This window comes from Danio aesculapii, chromosome 1, assembly GCF_903798145.1.
Source record: "Danio aesculapii chromosome 1, fDanAes4.1, whole genome shotgun sequence".
Taxonomy (NCBI): Eukaryota; Metazoa; Chordata; class Actinopteri; order Cypriniformes; family Danionidae; genus Danio; species Danio aesculapii.
The window spans coordinates 5,951,945-5,977,223 of NC_079435.1; the positions used below are offsets into that span (position 1 = coordinate 5,951,945).

At 38.7% G+C, this 25,279-nt stretch overlaps 1 protein-coding gene across 2 annotated transcripts; it reads right to left on the reverse strand.

Moving 5' to 3' along the window:
* Positions 1 to 703: 703 nt before the first annotated feature.
* Positions 704 to 24,975, reverse strand: LOC130223782 (somatostatin receptor type 5). Of its 2 annotated transcripts, none has more exons than XM_056456423.1 (3): positions 24,800 to 24,975; positions 18,967 to 20,095; positions 704 to 1,158 (listed from the first exon to the last, which is right to left on the reverse strand). In XM_056456423.1, the coding sequence occupies exons 2-3, from the start codon at positions 20,086 to 20,088 to the stop codon at positions 1,036 to 1,038; spliced, it is 1,245 nt and encodes a 414-aa protein (XP_056312398.1). In that variant the 5' UTR covers positions 20,089 to 20,095; positions 24,800 to 24,975; the 3' UTR covers positions 704 to 1,035. The 2 variants fall into 2 exon arrangements, with proteins under 2 accessions (XP_056312398.1, XP_056312399.1); XM_056456424.1 differs by having other exon boundaries at positions 1,065 to 1,366.
* Between the last annotated feature and the right edge of the window lie 304 nt (positions 24,976 to 25,279).

The following is a 25,279-nucleotide window of genomic DNA, read 5'->3' on the forward strand; positions in this document are numbered from 1 at the left end:
TCTCATTTAGATAAAACTATACGCAGTAGTCTGACCAGGCTAAAGGTCCCAGATCATCAGGTAACTATAGATAAATGGAGAGTTAATCTCCAAGTTAGTATTATTATAAAGGATGATAATTAAACCACATTAACAAAAATAACTATAAGCAAAAGAAAGCAGGAGAAAAACATTGTGTGCGATAGTGAAAGGATAATCACGTGCACACGGTTAACCTTAGGCCTAGTAATAATCTGTTCAAAGAATGGTTAAAGCGAAAGCGGCAACCGCTGCGGCTTACAAAAAATCTGGAGATCTCTTGAAAGCAGCAGGACTGCGGGTGCACGAGTGCCCATTTTTTTTCAATCTATATCAAAGAGAAATGATCGCACCAGTTGCGTTTCCAGGCACGGTTGTTTTGTGCAAGGAAACAGGAGCTGTTGAGCACTCGGACTCTTCTCTTCACATCAGCTGTGCTTCGCTCACAATGCTAGTGAGTGAGGATTACTTGTGTCTTACCGTGCACCTGATTATCCTCTCATTCGGTATTCACCTGCTTTCTTTTGTTTATGCGAACAGTTATCAATCATGCTGCTTCTTGGTTTTAAGATCACATATGCACATATATTAATAAACAATCTTAAACTAATATTCTAATTTTTAGGGAAAATTATTTTTAACCAGCCAAAGTGGCTAATAGGGGGGCATTTGGCAGGGTGTTAATGTCAAGGCCTGATTGTACGTAACATCATTACATTTTTGTTTTATTTTTATATAAAATGAAAAAAAGATGTCGTATTAAACTCTAAAAATAAACAGATTTTCAATAGTGATCTCAGACTAGATTTTTGTTTTAATCACAGCTAATAATTCCTCAATTATGAAGTAAAATAAAATGTAAAATAAATCACTTTAGAGCTAATTCATTCAAAATAGAAGTGTCCATGATTTTTGCAGGCCTGAAAAATCTCCTGATACTTCCAGATTTTCCGTGACCGAGTGGACCCTGGTGTTTCCTCCACCTCTAACAAGTATCCTGGCATTGTTGGGACATGGTCAGAGGTCACGGCTGGAGCTGGGCGTGGCCACGTTGGGCACGGGGTGAAGACTGAGCTCTGCTGCGCGGGTGGGCGGAGTCACTGGCACATTCAGGGGCGTGGCTTGAGGCTCAGGCCACACCTTCCATAAGCCGTCGGAGGGAGAGAGACAGGCAGACAGACATTTTGAAGGGATGAACAGACAGACGGTAAGAGCACAGAGAAAGAGACGGAATAAAGATGACAGACAGAGAGAGAAACAGCGTTTAGAGTGTGGACTGGCCAATGATCAGGGGTCTTGCAGGAGGAGGCTTCTCAGATGCGCTCATGCAAGACTGTAACTGCAGATCCTGCAGAAACACAGAACAGACAGTGGCAGCTCTGCACTGCTGTGTGTAGTGCTCATGATTACTGCTGTCACCACATTCACTTTACCACTGTTTTACCACTCATCAAATATCACAATACTAACACGTATCAATGCTATGTTGAAAATATAAACAGGAAAAGTCACTGAATAAAACAGTTTATGTTCATTTATTAATAAACACCCAGTGTTTGATGTCAAAGTAGAACCGTTTGAACTTAAAATTAAGACAAATAAATGAATCAATAAAAAATATGAGCAAGGAATCTACTGATTTAATTGCTGGGATGGCTTTGAAGTACTGTGGGGAAATGTTGAAACAGATTTTTTTCTGCTTTTATTATCAAGGAGTGTTATGAGCAGAATTAATGCTACAGATTGTTTAGTCGTTACTCTGAGTTATCAATTCGGAATGTGAGTTAATGGCGGAAAATATTTTGAGAAATAGATTCTGCATCGATTGGTCAGCTATTCAAAACTAACCTAGAGCGCCGTCTGCTATTCACAACCAACCTAGAGTGTCATCGGCTGATCAAATCTAGCCTAGAGCACCATCTGCTGTTCAAAACTAGCCAAGAGATGTTAAAAACTAGCCTAGAGCGCCGTCTGCTGTTCAAAACTAGCCTAGAGTGTCATCTGCTGATCAAATCTAGCCTAGAGCACCATCTGCTGTTTGAAACTAGCCTAGAGAAGTTCAAAACTAGCCTAAAGCGCTATCTGCTGTTAAAAACTAGCCTAGAGATCCATCAGCTGTTCAAAACTAGCCTAGAGCACCATCTGCTGTTAAAAACTAGCCTAGAGATGTTAAAAACTTGCCTAGAGTGGCGTCTGCTGTTCAAAACTAGCCTAGAGCGACATCTGCTGTTCAAAAATAGCCTAGAGCTGTTAACAAATTAGCCTAAAGCACCATCTGCTGTTCAAAACTAGCCAAGATATATTAAAAACTAGCCTAGAGGCCGTCTGCTATTCAAAACTAGCCTAGAGATGTTAAAAACTTGTCTAGAGCGCCGTCTGCTGTTCAAAACTAGCCTAGAGATGTTAAAAAATTAGCCTAAAGCACCATCTGCTGTTCAAAACTAGCCAAGAGATATTAAAAACTAGCCTAGAGGCCATCTGCTATTCAAAACTAGCCTAGAGATGTTAAAAACTTGTCTAGAGTGGCGTCTGCTGTTCAAATCTAGTGTAGAGCGACATCTGCTGTTCAAAAATAGCCTAGAGCTGTTAAAAAATTAGCCTCAAGCACCATCTGCCGTTCAAAACTAGCCTAGAGATGTTAAAAACTTGCCTAGAGTGGCGTCTGCTGTTCAAAACTAGCCTAGAGCGACATCTGCTGTTCAAAAATAGCATAGAGCTGTTAAAAAATTAGCCTAAAGCACCATCTGCTGTTTAAAACTAGCCTAGAGATGTTAAAAACTACCCTAGAGTGCCGTCAGCTGTTTAAAACTAGTCTAGAGCACCATCTGCTGTTCAAAACTAGCCTAGAGCGCGAGCTGCTGTTCAAAACTAGTCTAGAGCTCCATAAGCTGTTCAAAACTAACCTAGAGCGGCATCTGCTGTTCAAAACCAGCCTAAAGCACCAGCTGCTGTTCAAAACTAGCCTAGAGCGGCATCTGCTGTTCAAAACTAGGCTAGAGAGTCTAGAGATGTTAAAAACTAGCCTAGAGCGCCATCTGCTTACCAAAACTAGCCTAGAGTGCCATTAGCTGTTCAAAACTAGCCTAGATAGCTGGCTGCTGTTCAAACTAGCCTACAGAGCCATCTACTAGCCTTGAGAGCTATTTGCTTTTCAAAATTAAGCTCAGAGTCGATTCAGAACAGAAAGGCATTTTCAGAACCATTTTCACGAACAACTTGTCAACACCGCTCTACTGTATGACATCAATTTTTGGCTGCATTTGATTGTTATTGAGTCTGACATCGACAACACATGGATCATGTTCATACACTCTAAAAAAAGCTGCAATCAAAGACCTTTGAATATCACAGTGTGGGCTCAGTCTAAGCATACAGTAATGAAAATCCTGCCTTTACTGTATGTTTTCCAGACCCTGTTTTTCAGACCCCCAGTTTCTCCAGCATTTGTGTTCTGTCAAGAAAATGACAGCCTACAGGTTTTGTGTCGACATCATGGTGAGTAAATGATGGCAGAATTTTATTTTAGGCAAACTATTACTTTAAATTGCACATGTAAGAATAAAAGAGCCAAAGACTAACATTTTCAGCCGTTTTCCAGCGTCCTGTTTCTCATTCTCTACAATGACATGTTCGTTCTTGTGCACAATGTGCTTGTAATTCGGTTTCAGCTCTGAGATTCCCTGCTGCTGCTCCACATAACTGAGAGAGGGAGACAGATTGGGAAAATTAACCCTTTTCTGGAACAGCGACACCGGAGATGCTGAGCGGATGCGGGATCTGTGAAACCCTGATAAAACCTGGCCTACATTTCCACTGGCTGTGTTGCATTCATAAGAAATGAAATACACAGCTATATTTTTATTTGAAGGTAAGATATGATTATTATTATTCAATCATACATTTATATAGCATCATTTTTATTATCATTGAATAATATGGATTATTTGCGCATTATTTTTAACATTTAAATGTAGATGTAAAAAAATATATGAAGAGTTCAGATGCAAAACCCTTTAAATCCATCAGGCCTCTTGTAAATGAGCATTTTCTATCAGGCTCCTATGATTAGGTTCAGAAGTTTCATTTTATATGTAATAATAAGATTATTAGCTAGTAAATAAAATCACTTTTTTTTTCAAAAATGTCACTTTAGACAATTCTTTGTTTTTTTAACAAGGTAAATTTTCTTTTGCGTCAAAACCAGCTAAATCCACTAGTGCTTTTTATGCAAAAACCTCTGAATTCACATATTGGGACAAGACAGTGTATTTAGCTGAAAAATCAATAAAGATGCCATTAGCGATTATTTTACCAAACATAAAACACACACACAAACCACCTAAAATTAAAATGTATAATCTTTCAAGTAATTGGCGGTTCATTCCACTGTGATGAGGAAAAAAGCAGACATCTGTAAAGTAAGCGCGTTCATCAATAACATTAAAACTGACAGTAATTAAATCGTAACTATCTGTTGTCATTTCTGATATTTGAGATTTAGATTTAATGTAAGTAGAGCAGTGTAAACATAGTAAACTAAGCTTGGTAGATTCAAATAATGTAGAGTAAAAACATTGTGAAACATCTGTGCATTGTCCATTCATATAAAAAGCTTATCAGACGTATAGATAAAATAAGTAATATAAATAATGTATAGTTTTATAGATTATATTTATATTTTAAAACAAAGCTTGCATTAGCAAGTAAAACACATGGCATGTCTACTTGGGAAAAAAATAGATGCCTCTCAGACAATTTTAGAAGCTGTCATTCATTCATTCTCACCATACTCAAGGTCTTGGTCTCTTGTTTATCCTCAGAGCATCCACGTGGGATAAAAGAACGGAATCTTAACTGTCTTTCGTGAAATGGAGCTGCCGTTTAATTTATAGTAAATCAGACTCCTTCAAAGTAACGTTGCGGCGCAAAACATCATTTATGAATGCATGCTAAACTTCCGACTGTACAGTGTGTTTTCCTTATAATGCAGAGAGTTTTGAGGTAAGGGACATTTTATTTGCCATTCAATGACAGTCGGACAGACTCATCCAGTTCATCAAACTCCGTCTTTTAAAAACCGAAAGCGAAATAAAACAGTCTCCTCATAAAGCTGACGTATCAGCGCTCTGCTACATTGAACACATATGATTGGATTCGCGCCTTCTGATTGGTCGTCAGGATATATCAGCTTCTGCTGTCAAAGGCAAGTGGCGTTTAGAGGCTTTTGTCAACAAACTGTTATTTCTGAATGCGCTGATGATGGGATTTAGATGATTTGAAGCAAATCTATTTGTTGAACATGTACTACGTGCCTAAAGCATTCACTCAATGTCATTAGCTCATTTTTTGGCGGAAGTGGCGTTTACTGGCTTTTGCATCTGAACTCTTCACATATTTATTAGATAAAAATGTATAAATTTATTGGTATATTTTAATAAGTTAATGTTTTTGTATTCAGTTATGCAGTTTTTTATATTATTACCAATATATGCATACATTGTTCACATTCATTCATTTTCCTTCGGCTTAGTCTCTATTTCAGAGGTCGCCACAGCGGAATGAACCGCCATGCATATTTTGTCAATTATTAAAATTATACTATATTATATAGTATATAGTGGTAAATTTATCATGACTCATTTTAATTATATCTGTAGGTAAATTTAAATGTTACACTTAATACTGTATATGTGTGTATACAGTATAAATACTCACTGGCCACTTTATTAGGTACACCTGTCCAACTGCTCGTTAACGCGAATTTCTGATCAACTCAATGCATGTAGACATGGTCAAGACGATCTGCTGCAGTTCAAACCAAGCATCAGAATGGGGAAGAAAGGTGATTAAAGTGACTGACTTGAACATGGCATGGTTGTTGGTGCCAGATGGGCTGTTGTGAGTATTTCGAAAACTGCTGATCTATGGGATCCCATATGGGATCTATGGGAAACTGGGATTTTCAGGCACAACCATCTCTAGGGTTTACAGAGAACGGTCCGAAAGAGAGAAAATTTCCAGTGAGAGGCAGTTCTGTGGGCGGAAATGCCTTGCTGATGCCAGAGGTCAGAGGAGAATGGCCAGACTGGTTTCAGCTGATAGAAAGGCAACAGTAACTCAAATAAGCATTAGCTACAACCGAGGTCTGCAGAAGAGCATCTCTGAACACACAACACGTCCAACCTTGAGGCAGATGGGCTACAGCAGCAGAAGAACAACACCGGGTGCCACTCTTGTCAGCTAAAAACAGGAAACCGAGGCTGCAATTCACACAGGCTCACCAAAAGTGGACAATAGAAGATTGGAAACCCATTGCCTGGTCTGATGAGTCTCCATTTCTGCTGCTACATTCAGATCGTAGAGTCAGAATTTGGCATCAACACCATGAAAGCATGGATCCATCCTGCCTTGTATCAACAGTTCAGGCTGGTGTAATGGTGTGGGGGATATTTTCTTGCCACGCTTTGGGCTCATTGTCACTGAGTACTCAAATGGCCTCCACAGTCACCAGAACTCAATCCAATAGAGCACCTTTGGGATGTGGTGGAACGGGAGATTCGCATCATTGATGTGCAGCCGACAAATCTGCAGCAACTGCGTGATGCTATCATGTCAATATGGAGCAAAATATTTACAGTACCTTGTTGAATCCATGCCACAAAGGATTAAGGCAGTTCTGAAGGCAAAAGAGGGTCCAACCCGGTACTAGTAAGGTGTACCTAATAAAGTGGCTGCTGAGTCTTTATTTAAATATATTGTTTTTGTCAATTATTTTTTAAAAATATTAATTAATTTATTCACTATTTACTTACATATTTTAATTCTAATATTTGTGGCACTTATGATGAATAATTTGGCCATATAAATATGTATAATTATATTTACAAATGTATTTAATTTTATCTAGCATTCTTTCTTAAACGTTCGTTTGCTTTGTTTTATAGTTAAAGCGATGCACTTTTGGTTTTGTCCCAGAGCAATCTGTAGTTCTGGAAAGCTCAGCTGGTAATGATTGGCTCCTGGTTGGCGATCAGCAGATTTAAGGATCCGCCAGTTTCTCTGCTGTGGAAACATCTAGAAGGCAGATAAATTGTCCTGCAGTTCCAGCTGTGAAGCAGCGGCGCTGGAAAAGGGCTCAAGTGTGTGTCTGCTGCCTCCACCAATCACAGCCGGCATCAGTAAGAGCCCGTCTGACACACACACACACACACATTACAGCTGATAAAGACTTAAAGGCACTGGCGCTTCACATTGATCCAAGATCAGATGCTGGGATGTCCATCAAAGCAAAGACCGTCTTCATTCAGTCTCTGATTCTGCACTGAATACACTGTGTCTGATCACACTCCCAGAGGAATACACTCCAAATCACACACTCACATGCATGCATGTTCACAGATACCCTCATGCACACACACTTACACATACACTCACATATACTCACACACAAGCGCTTACACACAAACATACACTCACACTTATATATGCTCTCACACACACACAAAACACACACATATGTGTCATACACAAATACATATACATGTTCACGCGCATAAATAATGTCACACACACTTATACATGCTCACACATACATACATGCACGCACAAGCGCTCATACACACACATGCTCACCCACATAAACAATCACACACATACATGCTCACACACACACACACACACACACAAACATGCCTATGCACACACAGACATGCTCATACAAATAAACAATTACACACACACACTCGCGGAAACACATTCACACACATGCAATCACACACACTCACAAACACAAGCACACACATATTAATACACATATACATGCTCATTTACACACAATCACATTCACTCACACACATACAATGCATATACACTCACACATATACATGTTCATACACACAATTACACCTCTACACATGCTTGCTCACACACACACACACACACACACACAGGCTCTACACAAATACATACACACACATATTGTTACTCACACATTCACATGCAAATGCACAAATTCACACACACTCATAAATATGCATGCACTCACACGCATGCAGTCACACTCACACACATACAATACATACACACATACACTCACACATATACATGCTCATACACACACATACAAGTAAACGATCACAAACCTGCACACACACTCACACATATTCAATCTCAGACATTCACATGCAAATTCACATACACACACACACACACACACACACACACACACACTTACACAAGCACACAGACTCACACATGCATATTAACACACATACACGCATAAACACTCAAACAAATTCATGCTCATTCACACATTCACACACACACAATAATACATCCACACACACTCTTACATACACACTCTCACACAGATTCACACACACATTCACATGCAAATGCACACGTTCACACAAACTCACACATATACATGCTTATACACACACACAATCACACATCTACACACCTGCTCAAACACACACTCTCATACACAAATACACACACACACACACACATACAATACACATATTAACACACGCATATACATGCTCATACACACATACATGCTCACACACAATCTACACACGCTTGTTTACACACACAAACACGCTCTCATACGCAAATACATACACACACAGTACAGACACATATTCACGCTCACACATTCACATGTATATGCACACGTTCATACACACACACACACATGCTCATACACACCCATACATGCTCACACACAATCTACACACGCTTGCTTACACACACAAACACGCTCTCATATGCTAATACACACACATTCAGTACAGACACATATTCACTCTCACACACTCACATGCAAATGCACTCGTTCACACACAAACACACATATACATGCTCATACACACCCATACATGCTCACACACAATCTACACACGCTTGCTTACACACACATGAACGCTCTCATACGCAAATACATACCCACACACACATTCATGCTCACACATTCACATGCAAATGCACACACAGAGACATGTATTAACACACACATACACTCTCTTTCTCTCTCTCTCACACTCACACACACACAGTCATATTCCCGAATGGTTCACATGGTCAGGATGAACTGTAACACACTGCGGTTCCTCCGTTTCATCATCTCTTTTTAGCAGAACTGAGCGATATGATCAAACACAGCTGCTAAAAGTGTGTGTAGATGAGCGGAACAGTCAAGTGCAGCTCGGCCAACCACACACTTCAGAAATAATGATGAGAGTGTTTAACACAGTTACACCGTTTTTACACCATCGTAGTGTTACATTTTTCAAAAGCCTCGTCTCTTCATTGGCGTCAATCAGTCCAAATAAAAGCCAAAAAAATTCACCTCACAACAAGAAGCTCGCTGGTTCGAGCCTCGGCCGGGTCAGATGGCATTTCTGTGTGGAGTTTGCATGTTCTCCCCGTGTTGGTGTGGGTTTCCTCCGGGTGCTCCGGTTTCCCCCACAGTCCAAACACATGCGCTCTAGGTGAATTGGATAAGCTAAATTGTCCGTAGTGTATGAGTGTGTGTGTGAATGTGAGTGCATTGATGTTTCCCAGTACTGGGTTGCAGCTGGAAGGGCATCCGCTGTGTAAAACATATACTGGGATAATTGGTGGTTCATTTCCTGTGGTGAACTGATTCACAATACGGAGGGGAAAAAATATGTCGCAGCTTCCAGTTCATGCAGACTTTGTGTCACGAGCTCACACTTGCAATAGTTTCAGAATAAAGCGTATTTGGCGTGCTGTCCGGGGAGAGGGCTCTGAGCTCGGGGAAGACACCCAAACTGGAGTTATTCCCCTTATCAGGAAACAGAGAGGAATAGGGATTCGAGCGAAGTATCTAGCCCGGCCCCAGAACGCTCCCCCCGGGATTGTAATGCTTAAGAGGTGAGGTGACGGGGTGGTGGAGGGATGCTAAAGTCGTAAGATGCTGCAGGTTAGACAGCTTTGGTATATATATAGGGGTTTGGTCAAGAACTGATTGGATAATAGAATAATTGTCAATGACGTATTTGATACTGAAACTTCTGCGCGTGCTCCTCCCGAAATTTGTTTATAAAACATCACATATTATTAAACACATGAAGAGTTCAGATGCAAAACCCTCTAAATCCATCAGACCTCTTGTAAATGAGCATTTTCCATTAGGCTCCTATAATTAGGTTTAGAAGTTTCATTTTATATGTAATAATAAGATTATTAGCTAGTAAATAAAATCACTTTTTTTTTTCAAAAATGTCACTTTAGACAATTCTTTGGTTTTTAACAAGGTAAATTTTCTTTTGCATATAAACCAGCTAAATCCACGTCTGATTTTTATGCAAAAACCTCTAAATTCACATATTGGGACAGGAGAGTGTATTTAGCTGAAAAATTATTAAAGATGCCATTAGAAATTATTTTACCAAACATAAAACACACACACAAACCATCTAAAATACATAAATCTGTCAAGTAAGTGGCGGTTCATTCCACTGTGATAAACCATGGAAAAAGCAGAAGGAAATGAAATCTGTAAAGTAAGCGCGTTCATCAATAACATTAAAACTGACGGTAATTAAATCGTAACTATCTGTTGTCATTTCTGATATTTGAGATTTAGATTTAATGTAAGTAGAGCAGTGTAAACATTGTAAGCTAAGCTTGGTAGATTCAAATAATGTAGAGTAAAAACATTGTGAAACATCTGTGCATTGTCTATTAATATAAAAAGCTTATCAGACGTATAGGTAATCAGAATCAGAAAGAGCTTTATTGCCAGGTATGTTCATACGAGGAATTTGTTTTGGTGACAGAGCTTCTACAGTGCAACAGGATAACAGAGACAGGACAAAAAACAGATAATAAATATATTTAAAAAATAGAAGTAAGTAGTGAATGCAAATATACAAATTGACAAGTGTGTGTACAGGTATATTACTATATACAACGTTATATGTGCAGCTGTTATGTGCAAAATGGCATGTAAAGTGTGTTGTTAAATAAGTGTATATGTGTATAAAAGTGTATGGCAAGTAGTGATGTTGGTTCCACAGTTATTATCATCAATAATGAGATGGATTGCCTGAGGGAAGAAACTGTTTGTGAAGTAATGAAAATAATATTACTCTTTTAATATAATAATACTGTTCTCTTTTAAAACAGAGCTTGCATTAGCAAATAAAACACAAGGCATGTCTACTGGGCAAAAGGAGATGCCTCTCAGACAATTTTAGAAGCTGTCATTCATTCATTCATTCATTCTCACCATACTCAAGGTCTTGGTCTCTTGTTTAACCTCAGAGCATCCACGTGGGATAAAAGAACGGCATCTTAACTGTCTATCGTGAAATGGAGCTGCCGTTTAATTTATAGTAAATCAGACTCATTCAAAGTAACGTCGCGGCGCAAAAAATCATTTATGAATGCATGCTACACTTCTGACTGTACAGTGTGTTTCCCTTATAATGCAGAGAGTTTTGAGGTAAGGGACGTTTTCATTTGCCATTCAATGACAGTAGGACAGGCTCATCCAGTTCATCAAACTCCGTCTTTTAAAAACCGAAAGCGAAATAAAAGAGTCTCCTCATAAAGCTGACGTATCAGCGCTCTGCTACATTGAACACATATGATTGGATTCGCGCCTTCTGATTGGTTCTTGGGATATATCGGCTTCTGCTGTCAAAGGCAAGTGGCGTTTAGAGGCTTTTGCCAACAAACTGTTATTTCTGAATGCGCTGATGATGGGATTTAGATGATTTGAAGCAAATCTATTTGTTGAACATGTACTACGTGCCTAAAGCATTCACTCAATGTCATTAGCTCATTTTTTGGTGGAAGAGGCGTTTACTGGCTTTTGCATCTGAACTCTTCACATTATAGTTTATTATAATAAGCATTTATCATCAAAATAGTTCTGTAATTTCAATAAAAGTATCTCCATCGCTGGTCAAAAGCTGCTCTGACTGCTGCTTGACCGTTTCCGTTTCAATAGTTGTCTCAAAACTATAAACTAACACATGTGAGATGATGTCATGAGGAAACACTCTGATGACTGGCACTTACTGTGATTTACACCATTATATGGTGTTTGCTCATGCAAGCACTCAGTCCTGTTTCTTCAGGTTTCACACACACACACACACACACACACATATAGATGCTAACAGACGTGGACATTGGGAATGTTTATTGGGAACATATGAGGGCTGTTTTCCCTGAGGGCACTAAAGGAGGTTATGACTGACGGACAGGAAGAGACACACACACACACACACACATGTATACATGCACAAACACACAAATGTGCACAATCATACTCGTATACAGGTACGTGCAGACTCACACATATGTACACACTCATACACACACACACAAACACATATACACACACATGTATGTATACAATTAAAAACACACACACACTCATATACACACATATGCACACGCACACATATGTACACAATCATACACACTCATATGTACACAATCACACACACACACTCATATGCACACACACATATGTACACAATCATATACACACATGTATACAATCATACACGCACACTCATATACACACACGTGCACACGCACATGTACACAATCATATACACACACACGTGCGCACACACGCATGTACACAATCATACACACACACTCATACACACATGTGCACACACACATATGCACACTCACACATATGTACACACTCGTACGCACACATGTGCACACACACTCATGTACAAAATCATATACACACACATGCACTCACACATGTACACAAGCATACACACACTCATATACACACATGTGCGCACACACATATGTACACAATCATATACACACACATATGTACACAATCATATACACACACATATGTACACACACACACACACACAAACTCACATGCACTCACATACACACCAATTCATATACACTAGTACTGACACAAACTCACATGCCCTAAAGCACACACACACACCAATACACAAACTCAAATGCATATATACACTCATACATGCACTCAAACATACAACAATACATACACACTAGTACACACACACAGACAAACTCACATCCACACACACAAATACACACACACTTATACTTACACTCACACATACATAAAAACATACACGCTAGAACACACACTCTAATGCACACTTACACAGACACACACTCTCACTCTCTCACACACACACACACACACACACTCTCTCACACACACACACACAATCTCTCTCTCTCCCGCTCAGTCCATTTGCTGCGCTCTAAATCAATTTCAGTGAGCTGGTCTCTTTGGGGAGTGAGGAAGGAGCAACATGTTGGCAGCAGCCGTATCCAATGTGAAATTCTCAGCATGTTTGTAATCTTCAGAGATTTCACAAACACAGCAAAGCCAAGGGCCAAAAACCAACCGGCCCCAACCAAACGTTTGTTTTTCTTCTTCTCCTACAAGAGCGCTTTAAGAAACAGTTCACCATAAAAAACATCATTTACTCGCCTTCATGTTGATCCAAACTCCTCTGCGGGACACAAAACCACTCAACTCTCTATTCTCAACACTTAGAATCAGTCTTAAATGGTCATCAAGTGCTCATTTTAAGCATTTAGATTTATTTTTATTTTAAATATTCTGGTGGAAAAAATATGAGTTTTTTAGAAATCAAGATTATTAAAAATTCAGTAGAAATCAAGATTATTCGCCCTCCTGTGGTTTTCTTCTTTTTCAAATATTTCACAAATTATGTTTAACAGAACATGTTTAAAGGAATTTTCTACAGGATTCCTATAATATTTTTTCCTCTGGAGAAAGTCTGATTTGTTTTATTTCGGCTTGTTCTTCATTTAAGATCAATATTAGCCCCCTTATCCAATATTACTGGCTGCAGAATGAACCACTGTTAGATAATGACTTGCCCAATTAACCTAATTTGCCTAATTACCCTAGTTAAGCCTTTAAATGTCACTTTAAGCTGTATACTAGTATCTTGAAAAATATTTAGTCAAATATTATGTGCTGTCATCATGGCAAAGATCAGTTATTAGAAATTCAACCCAGGCTCATTCTTAATACATACCCCTATATACATTTCTGGAGAGCACCAAATACATCCCAGGAGGTAAGTTTTTTGCATTTTGTTTTTGCGAATCCACCAGAGGTTGCTGTGTACGCTTTTTAGATCTCAAATTTCTCTAGTAAGTGCCATTCGCGCCTGCTCTTCTCGCATAAATCCACCAAAGGCTGCTGTCGACTGACTGACCGACCAATCGACTGACCCACCATCCTCCTTCCCTAAACCCAACTGACAGTGTTTTCAAAAGCACCGATTGATCAGCACCCACCCCCTTCTCTAAACCCAATCAACAGTGTTTTCAAAAGCACAGATTGAGCAGTGCCCACCCCCTTCTCTAAACCCACCTATAGTGTTTTCAAAAGCACTGACTGACCAGCGCCCACCCCTTCCCTAAACCCAATCGATAGTGTTTTTAAAAGCACCGATTGACCAGTGCCAACCCCCTTCTCTAAACCCAACCGACAGTGTTTTCAAAAGCACTGACTGACCAGCGCCCACCTCTTCCCTAAACCCAACCAACAGTGTTTTCAAAAGCACTGACTGACCAGCGCCCACCCCCTTCCCTAAACCCAACCAATAGTGATTCAAAAGAACTGACTGACCAGTGCCCACCCCTTCCCTAAACCCAACCGACAGTGTTTTCAAAAGCACCGATTGACCAGCAACCGCCCCCTTCCATAAACCTAACCAAGAGTGTTTTCAAAAACACCGATTGACCAGAGCCCACCCCCTTCCCTAAACCCAACCGACAGTGTTTTGAAAAGCACCCATTGACCAGCACCCACTCTTCGCTAAACCAAACCAACAGTGTATGTAACAACATGGCCACCTGATTTTTACCACGTTTTCAGATCTTATCATGTTCTCACCCTGTTATTTACTTGTTTATTTTATTTTTTGTTTTACCAGCTTTCTGGAACTGTTCTTTACTGGACTCCAACCCTGTCGTCGCAGTCAACTCCGCTCCACGTCACAAGTCCGCCAACATACATGGCGAGCCACTGGGCAAACTGGTAACAGCGGAAAAGCTGTCCACATAGAGGCAAAGGTCGTAGTGTTTGTTTTAAAGACTAAATACAGCCATACCTACCTCTGGCTACATAATCTGAGATCTCCAGAAATGTATATAGGGCTACTTTTTCAGAATAAAATATGTGTTGAAGTGACTTATTATAACTATTACCTTAGAAATGTGTTGAAAAAAATATTTTTTTCCAGTAAACAGAAATTGAGAAAATAAACATAATAATTCAGGAGGGCTAATACTTCTGACTTCAACTGTATACACTTTTTTTACCTTGATTTTACATAACACACACTCTAAAATGTCATTCAGTGTATCAATATTTAAATTATTTCCCAAATAATAAGATCTCAGATCATTTTTGAATGTTCTGATATGGAAAAACTGGAATTTCATATAGGGCGTCCAAACTTTTTCACACGACTGCGTATACACATAAACAAACATTGTGCGTCCTGGTGCTTCAGTAGGCAGTTTTAGTGTTTTTGTTCTGTTGTTTCTGTTGCCGGAAGCTTATATAAACAGCCGGCTCTCTCATCTGTTCATTTTTGGAGATAAACTGAAACCGAATCCCTTTATTTACTGACTCTTTCTCTTTCTCACACAACAGGAGTCCCTACAGTTTTCCAGCAATAGGACAGCTTTATTACACTGCTCAATGGGACTAAGATGGACAGTGTCAGCATCTCTCCACCCACAGCTCCCTGATTCATTTGAGAGATTTCATTTTTAGGCCTGATCCTTCTGACCCGGAACCCCTGGAAACATCAGTTTGTGAGCCCACACCGGAAACATGTCACCCAGATCAGTGTCCTTTCTAAACCAAACAACTTTCCACTGATCCGTTCGGTGAATTCACATGAGTAACATCAACCTATTTGCCAAATCTGTGTGTAAAAGGCAACCCAGGCTCATTCTGAGAACGTAGTCACGTGGACATTTCTGGAGACCGCGAAATACGTAGCCAGAGGTATTTACGGCAGGGAACGTGTGGAGGGTTTTCCCGCCACAGTTTGTCCGGTTAGCTCTTCGTGTACGTCGGCAGACTCGAGGGGCAGAGAGGGGCTGACCACGACAACGACTGGGTTCGAGTCTGGGGAAGAGCGGTTCCAGAAATCAGGTAAGAAAACAAAAACAAAATCCAAAAAATAAAGCAAACAAGTTCATCACAGTGTGAGAATGTGGTCAAAATCCGAAAACGTGGTAAAATCAGACGAGGGCTTTTCTTTTTCTGGGCGGCTTTTGTGAATTGTCGTTGGTTGGGTTTAGGGAAGGAGGAGGGTGGGTCAGCCGATTGGCCGGTCTCACGGTCAATCATTCTGTCATCCAGGCAGACAGGCAGAAGGTCGTTCGACAGCGGCCTCTGGCGGGTTTACGCGAGAACGGTGCAGGTGCGAACAGCGCTCGCGAGAGACGTTCGAGATGCGGAAAAAGTGCGCACAGCGGCCTCTCATTGATTCGCGAAAACAAAAACTGCAAAAATACGTACCTACCGGGATGTATTTCGCAATCTCCAGAAACGTCCAAGGGACTACGTTCCCAGAATGAGCCTGTGTTGGTAAAGGGGATAGTTCACGCAAATATGAGAATTCTATCTTTTACTCAACTTTCACTTGTTACAAACCTATTTCATTTTCTTCTGTTAAAGACAAAAGAAGATATTCTGAATAGAAAACCTGTAACCATTCACTTCCATAGTATTTGCTTTTTCTACTATAAATGTTTGCAGCTTTCTTCAAAATATCTTCTTTTGTGTTCAAAAGAAATAAGAAACCAATGGAGACTTGATGGTGATTAAGTAGTGAGTAAATTTACATTTTTGGCCTGAACTATCCCTTTAATCTTTAGTAGTGATGGGAAATTCTTTATTCCATTGATTAGTATTGAAATGACTGCATTTTGAATGGTAAAAGTGTAAATGTGACTGTAGCTTTAAGGGTAAGTTCACACAAATTCAAATTTGCTCAGGATTTACTCGGCCTCAAGGCATCTTAGGTGTTTATACACATTAGTAGTAGCAGAACAATCATTTACAGTTCTTAAAATACACCACAGTTGTCTGTGAAAATAGCAATAATCATATAAGCATGATCTGACAACTTGCTTAATTCATACAGTATCACGTGTGCATAATTAGACATTTTGTGCTGTCCGTAACTATACTTTTGCGCATGCGGATCAGTTTAGGACCATGATCTGTTCACACTGCAAATCTGATATTGGCCATTTATAAGGGCAGTGTGAACAGCCATGCAAAAAAATCAGATCGGAGAAAAATCAGATTTAGCCTGGCAGTGTGAACGTAGCCATAGATAGTAGGTGGTGTGTGTTTCCTACAATTATTTTAAAATCAAGTAATGCACCTTCATTAAAAAAATCTCTGACTTGCAATATATGAGCATATTTACTGTACGAAACCTGTCAGTGAACTATGAGGGCAAAAAAAAAAAGAATCAATCATTAATCGTAATTGAATTAAAATGTTCAATTAATCGAGATTTTGATTTTAGGCCAAATTTACCAGCCCTAGCGTAGCGGATGCCTAAACAGCACATACATCCTACATCATCCACCAACTGGACAATCACTCTTTTGAAAGTTTATAAAGTTTTAAATATGGATGTTTTTCTTTCTTATTTTTAAAAATCCATTTTAGAATGGATGCATTTTAAATTTTAGAATTCAATAAAAGGTGATTAATTAGGGCTTCAACCTAAATTTAAATTCTAGGCCAAAACTGACAAGCCTCAATGCACTTGCCGAAAATTGCTCTAAAATTCTTCGTTATTTTATTAAATATTAAGTAATTTTGTAAGACTTTTTTAAAATGAACTTAACTTAGATTATACAGATTGAAAAATAACACAATCCAATAATGTATTTTATTGACAGTAAACGAGCTGTGAGTAACCGGTCTTGGGATGCAGGGTGATATGGCTTTGGCAATTGTCGTCATGGATGAAAGTGTTTTATAGGACTTTTTTGCACTGTTTCAAGAGTTCCCACTTAGATATGCTTAGCGTATAAAGCAGGTTTGGCATGCTGTCCCGGGAGAGAACCCTGAGCTCGGAGATATTTGAGCCCAGGGCTCCCGCCCGGTCGATAAGCATATCAGGAGATCCGAGATCAGGTAGGTCTCGAGAGCTCCCCCTTTTAGAAAAGGGAGTAAAAGGAGGAGAAGGGGTGGAAGGGGGGATTCTTCCAAACGAAGATAAAACATTAGGGAGAAAAAGATCCATTTATAGTAAACTAGGATCACTCTGATTGGATTATTACTGATTACTGATGAGTGGCCAGGCGTGCTCAATCATATCACGTGCTCCTCTCGAAATTGGTTTATGAAACTTCACTTAAAAAAACATCTGCACTTTGCTGTTGTAGAGCAACAAAGGCACTTTTTTAATAACTAAAAGAAGAAAGTCACATACATTCACCTATGATGCATCAATGGTGAGTAAATCATGGGCTAATATTTATTTTTGGGTAAACTAGCCCTTTAAAGACATAATTTAACCACAAAAAAGTCATAATTTACACACCCTTCGCTTCACCCTTCGCTTCTATTGAGCACAAAAAGACGATATTTTGAAGAAAGCTAAAAAAATACCTGTAATCACTGATTTCCATAGTATTTGTTTTTCTTACAAAGGAAGACAGCAGTTACAGATTTCCAGCTTTGATCTTCTATCTTATGTGTTCAACAGAAGAAATTTAAAAAAATTGAGTAAACAAGTCACATTTGGGTGAACTGTCCCTTGACTAGACAGAAGTACACCACAATAAGAGCACTGAACTCCTTCTGTTAACATGTATATTTTAAGTGAGTGTTTGTGATGTGTTTTTGAGTGACTGTACCTGGCTGCCCTGCACGTGTCCGTTAAAGTCATTGTTTCGAGGTGTGAGGAACGAGTCGTTGGTGGTGGTTTTCTCGGTGCGCGGCAGGCTGGGATCGCCGTCCTCCACGCCATTGGCCTTGCGCACACACAGCACCTTCCGGAAACTCTGCTTGAAGTTGTCGGACAGAAACCCGTAGAGAACCGGATTGGCGCAGCTGTTGGCGTACGATAGGATGACGGCGAAAAAATACACGCCCGCCATCCAGCTGTTCTCCGGCAGAATGATCACCAGGTTTACGATGTTGATGATGTAGAACGGCAGCCAGCAGAGGACAAAAACCACCACGATCACCACCACCATGCGGGTCACCTTCCTCTCTGAGCGCCTGCGCTTCGTAAATCCTGCGCGTGCACCAGACGACTTCACTTTAACTACAATAAGAAGGTAACACATGCAGATGACCAGCAGGGGGCCGAAAAATCCAAGCGTCGCTGTGTAAAGTATGAACGCTGTCGACCAGATGTCTCGTGGCTCCGGCCAGCTCATGTTACATGAGTTAAAAGTGTCCTGGACGTCGGAGAATATCACCACCGGTAAAACAACGATAAAGGAAAACGCCCACACCGCTGCACTAACAGCTTTAGCTACTCGTGGCCGGCGCCATCTAGTGGAACGGATTGGATGCACCACTGCTAAATAGCGATCGATGCTCATCACTGTCAAGCAAAAGATGCTTGTGAATTGATTAAGTGAGTCTGCCGTCATCACAACACGACAAAGGAATGAGCCGAACGGCCAGTACGAAAGTACGTTTTGTGTCGTGAGGAACGGCAAACCCAAAATGTACAACTCGTCAGCCACGGCTAGGTTCAAAATGTAAATGTTTGTGACCGTTTTCATCTTAGCGTAGCGCAGAACAACGTAGATGGCCAGAGTGTTGCCAGTGAGTCCGACGATGAACACTGTGAAAGATATGACTGCGGTGACCATTGTGCTGCTGCCTTGGAAAGGCATGCTTTGATCAGACACATTGGCGGTGTAATTCCCAAAGGAAGTTTCTGGAAATACCAGTCCACCGGAGGAGGAGTTATAATCCCCTTGGATGAGCCCCGCCCCCCTGGATTGGTTAAACGACTCCATTTTGGATCTGGAATGGATGGAGATATAAAAAATAAAGTGTTAGAAACTAAAAGGTGAGTGGACTTGACAAACCACCTGTAGAAAACAGTCTTTGGTACTTTAATAGACACTTGCACTGGACACGTTTTTACAGTTCAGCACAAAAAGAAATTGTGCATTTATAAAGTGTGCCTCACACAGGTGAGTGGGCTTGACAAACCACCTATAGAAACACTTCTCTCTCTCTCTCTCTCTCTCTCTATATATATATATATATATATATATATATATATAAACCTCCCCCTTATTCTAGCACTTTATTCTCTGAGCACTAATAGTTCACTTTATAGCACTTAATTAGCACGTGTTTATTGCCTCTTCCAATTGAGCAGGCATTCAGCGATTAAACAAGAAGTCACTTTGGACAAAAGGGTCTGCTAAATGACTAAATGCAGGGGTGGATTTAACCAATAAGCAAGGTAAGCGGCCCCGGGAAATCTGAGCACCCCCAAATAAATACTTAGAAGTATAAATCGTCGCCTTGGAGTTATAAGGTTCTGTCTGCGTTCTGAATGATTTGGAGATATTGAGCTTCAAAGTTTTTGCATTCCATTGCAAACAGTATGTGTGTAACATTTGTTTTTTTTAAATAAAACGTCTTAATGTAAACAACTTATGAAAAAAACATCCCATAATGTCTATTAATTATATATAACATAATTTTCTATCATATTTACTGTGATGATATTTCATATTTACAATAGGGGGTCAAATAACCTTCATTAACACTGTATTATTGAACGTTTAGCCTTAATTATGATCTTGTTTTAGTCAATAAACTTGAATATTCCCCAATAAATGCCATAATTAATGTGGATATAACTTTCACTTTAGAATAGGGGATCAAATATCCTTTATTAGCTCTGTATTAACGACATTTTAGCCTTAATTATTAGCTTGTTTTAGTCAATAATTAAGTTTAAAGTGGATATAACTTTCATTTTAGAATAGGAGGGCAAATATAATTTATTAGCACTGTATTGATGACATTTTAGCCTTAATTAGCTTGTCAATAAACCTGAATATAACTCAAGTGCCATTATAAACGTTGACATAACTTTAACTTGAGGACATGAGGTTAAACTGTGTTTATCACACGATTTTAGCCATATAGAATTGCAAACTATCAGTAATTAAACAATCACTAGGTTGTTGTTCAGTTAACTTACACAATAAATCAAGGAAATAACATATGGCTCATCAAATTGTAAATGTTGGTTAAAATGGCTTTGTTCAGTTAATCATGAATGGTGTGTTTGCTCATGCTTAACTAATGCATAATTTGGGACCATTCAAATGTTTAATGAATCATTATTTACTAGTGCTTTTGTTTTTAACTAGTGCTTAATTGTGAACAAATTAACCATTAATTAACGCTTAACTAATGCATTATTTTGGACCCTTAAAATAAATTTTTACCAATCAACCAGCAAAAAAATACTGCATAATGTCTGCAATAATGCTTAATTTTGAACCCAACACAACATTTTCTTATACTCCGAATGCCTTCAAACTTGCCTACCTCCTTCCTCGACAAGCAAAAAGTAATATCATGTCTTATTCTTCCCTTTTATAAGCCCTTGAAAAATCTATTCAACCTGGTCTCACGCGAAGGAGGAGAGAGAGAGAGATAATGGAGAAGCTATGAAGTCAGTTTTTCTGTATGTGTGCATTGTTTGTCATTTATGTCTTGACTTCATTTGGACGTGTTTGTCTTGGAGCGAGAGATCAGAGAGAGTGAATCAGTGCAGATGATCACACCTCGGCTATAAAGATCAGAGCCAAAAAACGCAAACCCACACAACTAAAGTGACACAGCGAATGCTGCTTGTTTTGTTATTCTCCTCAATCTTGCACAGAAGCCGAGCACGCTTTATGCCTCACAACCAGCGAGTGCATTAAAACTATTGGATATGCGTTCCACTAATATGGAATCAGTGTATTGATATCTACTGGACCAAATAAGCCTTTTCAAGCTTTCGTCTTACACATGTCATGACTTTACCAAGTACGATCGATCCTGGATTAGCATCTATGTTGATCCTGGAACATCATTTATATGGGAAAATGTAATCCATACCTATTCCCTACCCCTAATCCCAACCATAACTGTAAATTATTCCCAAAATCAGAGGGAAATAATACTAACATTCATGCAGAAGTGCATAACCCTAACCGTAAATCTAACATAAACGTAAACGTATCCCTTAATTCTGATTGGCTGATTGGATTGTTGTTCCAGGATCAACATAGATGTTAATCCAGCAACATGTCCTACTTGGTAAAGTCAGGTTGGCGATCGTTTTACAAAAACACACACATACAGTTAACTCTGACAATGATTGCATTGATTGATCTAGAAGTCTCATTTTCTTTTAATTTCAGCACAGTTCAACCAAATCTGTCTATAGCACGTCGAAATATAGTAAGAGAGCTGATTTGATTTGTCAACATACTTTTTAAGTTTATATTGTGTTGACATCCAATTTTGGCTAGTAATCATTGGTTAAAGTCCAACAAACAGTGCATTATTTCTGCAAATTCGCACTTTCAACAAGTGTCACCAATGTAAAACCACAACTAAGCATTTATAATATACGTATAGAGCAATTATCAGTGCATGGAGTGAGATAGGGCTTTCTCATATCTTAAATGTTAGATATTTATAAAATTTAGTACTAACAGAATTAGTTTCACACGATTAAACTAATAGCTAAGTGTGTAATATCTTTTACCCTTATTTTTTTACTGCTTAATAATGCTGAAAAGCTGTCACACGATTGATAATTTATTAATAATATTAACAGCTAATAGTCCCGTGGTAGACAAACAGGCTTGAGTTCATACATTAAACGTGTAGACCTGCCGCTGGTAAGTTCATAATATTTACCATCAGAATTGACAAGTAAGAAACGCTCTGAACTTAAGGATTGGATTACAGTGTAAGAGAGCTGATTTGATTACTTTTAATTTTATATTGAGTTGAAATCCAATTGTGGCTTGTAATCATTGGTTAATATTCAACAAACAGTATATTATTTCTTCAAATTCACACTTCCAACAACCATCATCAATATAAAACCACAACAATGAGCATTTGTAATATACTTATAGAGTAATTCTCAGTGCAGGGAGCCAGATTGGAGCTGTCATATATCGTAAATATTAGATTTAAAGAATTTAGTACTAACAGTATTAGTTTCACATGATAAAACTAATAGCTAAGTGTGTTATAATCTTGAATTACAGTGTAAGAGGGCTGATTTGATTTCAGTGAAGGTTAATTACTTTTACTTTTGTATTCTGTTGACATCTAATTGAGGCTCATTGGTTAAAGTCAACAAATAGTATATTATTTCTTCAAGTTCACACTTCCAACAAACAACACCAATATAAAACCACAACTACCGTATGAGCATTTATAATGTACGGTTAAGGTCAGAATTATTAGCCCCCCTTTGAAATGTTTTTTTCTTTTTTAAATATTTCCCAAATGATGTTTAACAGGGCAAGGAAATTTTCACAGTATGTCTGATAATATTTTTTCTTCTGTAGAAAGTCTATTTCGGCTAGAATAAAAGCAGCTTTTAATTTTTTTTTTTAATTAAAGCTCAAAATTAGCCCCTTTAAGCTATATATTTTTTCGACTGTCTTCAGAACAAATCATCATTATACATTAATTTGCCTAATTACCCTAACCTGCCTATAGTTAACCTAGTTAAGCCTTTAAATGTCACTTTAAGCCGAATAGAAGTGTCTTGCAAAATATCTAGTCAAATATTATTTACTGTCATCATGGCAAATATAAAATAAATCAGTTATTAGAAATGAGTTATTAAAACTCTTATGATTAGAAATCTCCGTTAAACAGAAATTGGGGGGAAAAATAAACAGGGCTAATAATTCCGACTTCAACTGTAAATATAGAGCAATTCTCAGTGCAGGGAGCAAGATTGGAGCTGTCACATATCTTAAATGTTAGATATTTAAACTATTTAGTACTAACAGTATTTGATGAAACTAATAGCTAAGTGTGTTATAAACCTTTACCTCGTTGTTTGTTATTAGCTACTATTTACTGCTTAATAATGCTGAAATGATGGCTGATGTAAATAATTTTTACAAATGTGTGACAGCTCTTCTGGCAGATAAATAGGCTTAACTTCATACTATAAATGTGTAGACCTGCTGCATGGTAAGTTCATAATATTTACCGTCAGAACTGACAAGGACAAAACGCACTGAACTTGAAGATGTGTGGAAAGTCTCACTACAAAAACATTGTTAAAACATCATTTCTCACACTGATAGCATCAGTCTGAAGACCTCAAATACAGTGACGGACGCTGCATGCTTGCTTTTCTCGCATTGGGGATATTCTTCAGAACACTTATGTACGATTTATGTGTCGAAATAACACTTGTGAGAGAATAAAACTGCATATTAGCCTAGCATATATACGGTGACATTAAAACTTAACTGCGTTTAAACTCTAGTTTCACTTTAGGATTATTATGAAGAAATTGTTGTGTTTTAATCTGGTTTATATGCAATATATTAACCTATTATAAATGAAACAGTGCTGCATGAAGTTATATAATGATCATAAAATGGCTTGTTTGCTAAAGTCAACTTAAATCATCTCGAACATAAATAATATTGTTCTTCTTACCTGAAATTCTATCAGTAAAACGCACGGAGTCCAGAAAACCCCCGCGAATGTGATGAGGAGAGTAGCTGGAAAAAATCAGAGACACCCCAAAACATTGTGGATGTTGAATCTGTCAGTATCTGTTGAATTAGTTCTCGGTCCACACTAGTGCTCAGGTAAAGGCATCTGAGCCCGATTCACTCTGGGATCCAACTAAACTGAGAGAGAGAGAGAGAGAGAGAGAGAATGCGCGCGATCGCAATCCTGCAGTCGTGCGCGTGCACCAGTCACAACCGTCCATCCCCTCAAAGTAATGAATATTTTAAACTCGTAACATGATCTAAAGACTGAAAAATACAAATACGAGATGATGATTAAAGGTAAAGTTCACCTAAAAATTAAATGTTTACTCACCCTCATGTGCCTAAACAAGGAATTTCTTCTGTTGAACATATATGATACTTCAAAAAGTAAGAAAAACAAATATTGTGGAAGTCAATG